General features: G+C 41.5%; 1 protein-coding gene across 1 annotated transcript in view; it reads right to left on the reverse strand.

Moving 5' to 3' along the window:
• The window catches only part of LOC144741685 (mediator of RNA polymerase II transcription subunit 13-like), a gene marked incomplete at both ends in the record, with an annotated part of 36262 nt that extends 27409 nt beyond the window's left edge, over nucleotides 1-8853 (reverse strand). The window contains 2 exon segments of the mRNA XM_078624194.1: nucleotides 8679-8782; nucleotides 8785-8853. Of these exon segments, the coding sequence (XP_078480320.1) occupies nucleotides 8679-8782; nucleotides 8785-8853 (173 nt within the window).
• Between the last annotated feature and the right edge of the window lie 270 nt (nucleotides 8854-9123).

Below are 9123 nucleotides of genomic sequence, written 5' to 3' on the forward strand. Positions count from 1 at the left end.
TAGACTTTAAGAGAGAAGTCAAATCTAAAGGTTCACATAGAAAAGTTTGCATATCACCATTTGTGGAGTAAAACTGTGTAATGGACTGAGTACTGAAATTAACAATAGTGTCTCCAGCAGCACATTGCTATTTGAATGAAAATGCTGCAGGGAATTGGTGCATATGTTGTAAAGGAAAAAGGTATGTTGTCTGAAAAAAACAACATCAGACTGTTATGCTACATGTTATGTTATGATTTTAATTAGAAAGTATGGGTCAGATTAGATAAGTTTACACTTCTTCCTTACTCCTTTTCTCTCATGTAAAGTGAGTTGCTTTCATTTCTTTCTGTTCACTTATTTTTATTTTTACTATTATTATTGTTTTTACTGTTTTTTGTTGTTTACATGATTGCAATAATATCAATCAATCAACCAATCAATCCGTTTTGGTTTTCCAGCCGTCTTTTCCTTCTTAACATGTGCATTAGTGACATTTTCATTTACTTCTGTAAGGCCAGAGTTAGAATGTCATTTCTTAGAATTGCAGTTCTTTGGAATGTCACCAGACAAAACTGTGCCCTAGTCTGATATGATATATGTTTGTTTTTAAAAGCCTTAACATTGTTGCAGTTATGTCACAGACACTCCCATTTGCTCTGAGTGTTAGAAAGAATCCCTGATGATTATGCAGATACTTTTTCATTTCAGGTATTCATAAAACCGGGCAACCAGTTCTAAAGAGAATGTGAAAATTGATTTAAGGGGACTTGAAAGTCAAACGGAACACACAAGACTGAAGTGACAGGTAGGATTTAGGAAGATACACAGAAATATGGGGAAGCGGCTGAAGGCTGTGACATTCCTCATATATGTAGGGCTGCCCTCTGAGTTCCCTTTAACTGGACAGTCTGGCCAATTTACGTTAGTGGACACAGCTGTCACCTCTGGTCCATCTTGTTCATGGATATCTGCCATTTGCAGTAGCTTGTTATTGTGATGTGTAAACATGTTTTGATTGGTCGTGTGCGGCCGCAGTGACAGGATGTGCCGGTCACTGGCAGGCTCTCTGACACAAAATTAATAAACCATGTTTCCGGAATTAAAGCTTCCAACAGCTATCAACCACAAGGTGGATAAATAATGTGGATTCGCTGCAGTAAAGCGACGTGCCATGAGAGCACAGCAAGTTATTAACGCTCCTTTCCTGGAAAGAGGAAGAAAGCTGTTTTCCAACAACAACTCCGTTTGGCATAATCATCTGCCTCATCCCTTACACAGAGCACAGTATATACAACATTTGGAAATTACATAAAAAGACCAATAACAGAGAAGAGATAAATACGGAAAAGCAAGGTAAATCAAAACACATTAGTGGGCGTATTTATTTCCTGGATGATATAATCTTCCCTACTGTTTAGCCACCTGACTGCCAGGAAACAACACCACTGCCTGCTGCCAAAATAACAGACACAAGATGCCCTGCGAGACATACCTGCTTCTGCTTTAGAACAAACTTTACACAAGAGTAAACAATAAACTAAAACTCTTAGGGCTAGCACATTCACATATACACACAAAGCTGTATGACTTTGAATTGATTTCCTCTGCTGCTAACGGAGAAGGGTGAAGCTCTTTACACATGTCAGATTAAAGGGAAGAGAGAAATGTGGGGGAGAAGCCATAAAAGGAGCAAAATGGGATCCTGTGCGAGGAATATCGTAACCACACACGACTAAAAAGGAACACTGACATAACCCTGACAGCGTGTCAGATTCCAGCTCCCTCGCTATTTAGGCTCAATTGCACACTAATGCAGACGAGTGCGCACACCAGGGTTCCTCTAATACACCTGCTGTCGGCTAAAAACTACAGACTAAATCAGAGCCAGATACGTTAGCTCTTCTGAAAAAAGCATTTTCAGTAATTATGCTCATTACCATGTTCACATCATCCATTTGCAAATGCGTTGTGATGCACTATTGGTTCCTGTTTGTGTGAGTGAGCCACTCATCGTCAGTGTATTCCCTCTTTTCTAAGAAAATAAAGACAGTACATCAACCAATGTTATGGTTGAATTTAAACTTAAAAAAAGGAATTGTAAAGAGATTATGTGACAGAGTGAATGATGGACACATGGATGGACACGTGTGAGTGTGGGTCAAAACTGGCATCTGCACTAAGCCCCTTCACGTTCATCAGTAGCCTGCACGCAGGTCACAGGAACTTGGCTTGGCTTGGGTCTTGGAGCATTTACAACCATGTACAAAAAGCTTGAACTGTACAAACTAGTGGATCGTTTGATGTGTTTTCAGACCACAATTAACAGTGTCTACTTGCTGAAAAAACAAAAAACTCACATATTTCATTATTAAAAAGTCAACGCAGCCAAGTTAAATTTTACTAGTACCTCTGCTTTCCAACACTTGTTCATGACTACTACCTCCATGCTAACATTCTGACATTTTAGTTAATAAAAAACATCCACATGCCTCGTCGTCTCTCTTCATTTATCATAAGAGAAATATGACCTGTTTAAGGTTGTACTTCAATGAAACAGGAGGACGATGCCCTACAACCTGCTGCTGAGACAAATGTACATTGCACTGGGTATAATGTGCACACACACCTACAAACTATATAACTGGATTATCAGATGGCTACATGTGGATATTTTGCTAAAATGCACCTGAATGCTTCTTTTTCTTACAGATGACTGTGATACATCTGTTTCATGTAAATATATGGCCCAAATGTTTTTCCAAACTTGAATAAACCAAATTGTTTAAGCTTCCTGCATGCGGCTGTCTGTTTAAACTATATGAAACATCAAGACACAGTCACCTAATCCCATGTGAAGGATTAGGATTTGTGCAGCCCACCCAACAATGCAGATTACCTGGTTTCATCATTAAGCATATGGAGTGAATTCCGGCTGAGAGCTGCCACAGGTTTGTCTGGATGAACATACTCATAGGAGTTTGCTTTACATTGCAAAAACATTCCAGTAAATTGTTCAACATTGTAGGTTTAGCCAAGCATCTGTGTGGCCACCTTGAAGTCAATAGCTATGGGGTGAAAGGCCTGACACCATACAAGGGATTATCTTTAAATGCGGCCATCTGTCTAACCGCTGGATTACAGACAGGGCCATAGGAATCACAGTTACTTGGAAAAGGACAAAGAGGAGGGGAGGAGTGACAGTGACGCTTGATGGATTAACTATGACGACTTCTTCAGACCTTCGCTTGACCTAGTACTCTGCCTTCGGCTCTGGTCACATGGGGCGGGGGGGGGAAGGTGTGTTGTACGGGGTACAGAGGAGGTGGGAGAGGGAAGACAAAGGTTACAGGACACAAGTCTCCCCACGAAATAGTATAAAAGACAGATTAGTATTTGCTTCTGCTTTTCTGCGCTCACTGTTCATTTCTGGAGTGCTACAGTTCATAAAAAGACGGTCAGTGATGAAAGATGCACTCTTTGTTTGCCCAGGGCCTGTGGCTAGCACTAGAGGAAATATCACCCACCCATATCATAATCCTCATGGTGAGGTCACTGCAGGTATTCGGACACTGAAGTAAATGGTGTCATGACACATTAATCAAACCCGACTGTCATTAACTGGGTCATTAAATAATACACCTTGTTCATAAAAGCTTGCCTGGAAATCAAAGAAAAAAAATCTATCCACAAGTAAAACCAATTTCTTTTCAAAAATGGTTACTTATTTCCCTCAGGCTTCATCTACATGGTTTGTTTAAACCAATGCGGTCAGCGCACATTTTAGTATATGTCTTGAGGGTGCAACTTATGACAAATGTGAGTCTGCAGGAGGAAAGCTGTATGTTGGCGCACTGCAACATATTAAGTCAGCAATGCACAAAACTCTGAACAGCAACATTAAAGTGAAAGAAAGCCATTAATAATGTATAATAATTCAGCAGCAATTAAGGAAATGGCCCAAACCTATAAACACTTGTATTTTCCTTTAAGAGCCATATTTAACTTAGGTACATGATCAATCCAGCAACGTGATATATCAAGAAATCTCACAAGCAGTCTCCCTAGAGGTACTGTTGCTAAAAAGATGAACTGCAGGGAAGTCCGGGCGGAGGGGAGGGTGGCAGGGTGTGTGTGTGTGTGTGTGGGGCTGAGTGTTGGGGTGTGTATTTACACAGGTGATGAATTATCCTGCACATGTATGTAAGTGGCACCAGTCTCAATAAACAACATGCGCTACGTCTTCCTGTTATGTGCGCTGTCCTCCTGTGGACTGGCTGACAAGTGTGTCGATGTGCATGTTTGTGTGGCCGTCTCCCTGACTGTTGTGTTGTGCTCTGTGTAGGGTGGGGATAAATTTAGCGCTTTAGCCCCAGACTCGAGGCAGTGGCCCTTTATCCTGTGCTGTCCTACTTAACAGTGTGCTGCTCTCTGCTTCCGCCTGCCACAGCGCACCAGGACTCAAACATTCACCTCCCAACATTGAAACAATGGAGGAAGAATGTGCTCAGACATAGCACAACAACATGCAGACCAGCACAGCTGTGCTTGATAAGTTAGTGTCTGTAGGCATATTTTGTAATGTCTAACACAGTTATGTATGTATTTATTATCAATCACTTGGATGTAGATAGTTCTCACTGGCCTCATTTCATAAAAGCTTGATTTAATAATGATCCTCTGAGTCAGAGAACAACAAAAAACGCACAACAAATTAAACATTCAAACACAGCAGAGAAGAACTGAGACTTCACTGATTGCAGCTCAGTTCGAGGACATGCACATGATGTAATTGCTGCTTTAAATACAGCACATACAAGAAGCAGGGAAAAGAAAATGATATCTCTTTTGTCCTGATCAAATTGAAATATCAAAGCAGGCTGGATATAATGTACCACGCTGATTTGTGGTAACTCAGCCAATTAGCAGCAAGTCAACGAGTTACTCTGCCTGCAGCTGACCAATCGGGTGCAAGCATCCTGCTTCACCTTGGAAACACAGGATCCCAGGGTGCATTTCCCCACTGCCATGACAACCACCAGGACCCACCCCTCGGCCCCCATGTGGTCCATCTCCCTCTCTGTTTCCTGCAGCCAGTCTACCTATCTGTATAAGCTTCACAGACATAACTAAGCGTGCAAATTGGAGCCACCGGTACAGACAAAGACAGTTACTGTTCCTTGCCACGACATAATCCAGCTGGATTTACAGTAGATGCTATGTATTTAGGCTGTGAACAAACAAAGAGCACAAAAACATGTCTTAAACCTTTATATACACATGTAAAAACACACACACACACACACACACGCACACACACACACAATTAACATTGTGGAAATTCATTTGTCGTTCACTGCCTAAGAAGGCAGGAGGGGGAGAATGATGACATCAGCAGCAAAGGCTGAGGTCTGGGGTTGATATTGTGAACTGTCAGATGGCTGCAGCCTCCACCAACTAGAGACTGTGGACGATGCACACAGTTTACTATAAGCAGATCTCAATTTAGCAGCTCTTGTTGGTTGTCTGCAGCTCTTGTTGGTTGTCTGTTTTCCTTTTGGACTGTGAAACAATATTCTGGAAAGATAAAACAAATAAAGAAAGAAACAAGCCTGCTGCAATGGTTGATTTGTGGGCAGCTGCAGGACAAACACACCCAAAGTGAGCTTTTGAAGGCAGTGCGAGTGGTGGACGTTTCCAACCAGGGTGACAATTAAAAGGGTCAACACCCAGAACGATAACCAGTTCTTAAAATCAGCCCACATTGCAATCAGAGCTATTCTGCGTGAAAGACAATTTAAGTATTTATCTAGAGTGAACAGTATTAGTTACTTAAGTGGATGTGCCATTATATATGTATTTAAATGTAGAACTTGAAGTCTAGGCAAAATAGACACATATGGTGATATATTCTTAGAATTTCCCAGTTAAAATTCACAAGCAAAAAGCCCAATCTGGCAACATGTCTGTAACAGTTTTCAGTCATCCAGGTCATGGTTTCTTGCTAGGTTAATTCGAAGGTAACAGGACTTGTAGTTTGCTTGAACATGTTTTGCCAGCTTCTTCTTTTGAGCTGAGTAGTGGGGAAATCTGCTACGAATGAACCCAGCAAGACAATCTGGTAACAAGAGCCAAATTTGTCAAATGTTTATCTCATTGTGCTTGTTTTCCTCAAAATGTAGCAGTCCACAGCATAAAAGAGGGAATCCGTTTGCTTGGAGGGAGAGAAGTGTGTGCTTATGATACTCCTGAGCAAACACACACAGACAGCCTTGGACACCACAGACATGTAGTTCTGTTTACAGTACTAGATCATCAGGCGGTGTTCTTTTGAGCATACATGCAGTATCAACAGAGCAAACAATAAAAACACAGCTGATAATCTTTTGTATCAGATGATACCATATCTTCAAACAGAACCCTGACTGAATATTACAGATAATATTCAATTACAGATGAATGTGTATGAATGCATGTGCACAGGTGGTGCTCAATTAATATGCTTGAACAGTCTGCACCATCACAACGGCTCACAACGGCTGAGCCAGTACAGAAGAGAGCTGCTGCTACTACTTTCAACCACTGCAGCTTACAATGGCCAGCTGGTTGCAGACATCTCTAAACTCTAATCACAGTTTTCGGTTGAAAGTTTGAAAATCACAACAATAATACGAAACACAATGAGAAACCAACTTGACTGCAAATATCTAGCCTGTAGATAACTGTTAAATGAAGATAATGTATGGGCGTTATTTTATGTTGAACCATTTAGTATATCACAGTTAACATTTGTTTAATGTACAAATGAAAAACAAGGATTTGCAAATGAAGACAACTATTCGTCAGCAAGAGGTCATTGATTATTTTATGCAGTAGCAAAAAGTGGGGCAACTGTGCTACAAGACTACAACAAACACACAGATTACACATTACCGATGAGGGTGATAAGAGAATGATGCCACTATGCCTACTGCTAACCAGTACTAACCAGTACCAGTACTACTAACTGTCCAATAATACTACTAAAAAGAGAAAAGCACAGCAAGAGGAGCTCTCATGTCCGAAGAAGGCACCCCCACACCCAGCCACTTAGTCAATGGTATTGTTGACTGATGTAGCTAACATGACACTGATTACGTGCAAACTCCTTATAGCTGATTTAATAATCACAAATAGAAAATCTTCAAAACAATATCAGCTGAGGAAATGTTCCACTGTTGGATTGCAGTCTGGGAAGCAGCAGGGAAGTTAAAAAAAAACAACAAGATGCCAGTGAATTTCTGCCAGTTCTGTGGTGGTTCATTTGTCAGAATCCCAGCGTGGCTGGGGCACAACTGAACACACCAAAGGCAGAGGAAAAACATTCTTGACAACAACTAAAATTCAGGGTGGTTGCACCACTATTTATAACCTGCCCACTCTGCTGTTACAGAAGGAAGGGCGAGGGAGGGAGAGAGAGAGAGACAGAGGGAGGCCTGTGAATTCCAGAGGAAAAGACCATTGTTTTTTCCCTAAACTGGGGCCCTGTACAGGCAGTGCACTGGTTAAAATGGCAGTCTAGCTCAAAAATGGCCTGAATGGAGCTTAAAAAAGAAGCATCTAGTCTTTAGCATTATTTTGCCTTGTCGTTTGGCCTACTTTTGTGCCAAATAAAAATCATACCAGGGTCATTTCTATAAATACAAGGCCCTGGAAAAAGTCTGTGCTTTAAACTGTCTCTCCTGTTTCATTTTCTGATGATAAAAACAAGCTGACAACAGAGTTCTAGTCACTTCTTGGCAGGACAGAGTGACCAGCACACACCTGTGCACAAACAGATTAGGTTGCTGTGTGGCCCCCATGATCACCTGACTGGGGAATGTGGCAACAGCGCCATAATAACAGCAAAAGACAATAACTCTCACTCACACTCTCCCTCACACGCACAGCTGTGACTTAGCTGGTTGTCACACTCATTTAAATACAGAATTTCTGAGCTTTGTTTCACAGTCAGAACACTGCTTGTGGTGACAGTGCTGCTGCTGATGTTAGAGAAACAAACAAGTTCTATCTGCCACACCGCCATTACAAATGCTGTTATCCTGAAGCTCCTTTGAAAAAGCCTAAAACCTCCATCTCTTATCAATACACCCAGACATAGACCACAAGAACCACAAGAAATTAAGCTCAGCGGATATTTAAGAGTAGGTGCAATATGTCTCTTTTGGAACACACACTCGAAGGGAGAGCATAAACAGGAGGCAGGTGTGTATAAAATTCACATATTACAGCTGTAATGTAGCGTATAGAAATGTCCCATGGTGGCCCACAGGATCTCTAATCCAGCCTTCTTTGGGACACAGTCATACACAGCCTGATACACCACACGTTTGTTTGCCTTACAGTGAACAAAGTAGATAAACCAGCAAATGATTAACTTGTTGAACTATTTCAGAACAGGAACCACTTTAGAAGAAAAAATGTGAATTATAATCCAAACTTTCTTCACTACAGGTGAAGTACTTCGTTGATGTTGGATATAAAGAATCAAGAAGCCCCAAGCCCCCAAGCTAAACATGTACTGCAGCTTCACATTCAGTTGATTAAAGTGATTGAAGCACGCGACAGCGACAAGAGAAATGCCATGCCTCAAAGAATTTAAGAGCATGTTCATGCGCAGCTTGATGACACAAACATATGGGCAGCAAAGGGGTCTTGACACGTACCCTCTTGTTGATTGGCTTCTCATCCTTCTCATAGGGTTTGACAAACCACTTGCCGATACGAACAAAGCTGCGATTCATGAGGCAGCGCTCCAGCAAGTGTGGATGGCTTTGAACAGTAACGTGCGGCACTCGTATGAAGGGCCGTTCTCCCACAGCCCGTCATCCTCAGCTGGAAAAGGGACAGACAAGAGAAGGTTGTTAGTTTTTGTGGCATTTTTAGGAATCCGTTTGTGACTGGAACATATCACTTCTTTCCTGACAGATCATGATGGGGCAGAATGAATCAAAGTGGAGTTTGCATGCTTGTAAAATATTCACAGGATGTTTGTCGTCTACTGATCAGAGAACAGCTCCACAATTATGGATGGAGGAAAACAGGATAAAATGGGGTCACTGAATATTCCTGTGAGGCTACAGAAACAACAAAACAAGTATTTCA

This window comes from Lampetra planeri, unplaced genomic scaffold (assembly GCF_965212315.1).
Source record: "Lampetra planeri unplaced genomic scaffold, kcLamPlan1.2.h2 scaffold_661, whole genome shotgun sequence".
In the NCBI taxonomy this organism is placed as follows: Eukaryota; Metazoa; Chordata; class Hyperoartia; order Petromyzontiformes; family Petromyzontidae; genus Lampetra; species Lampetra planeri.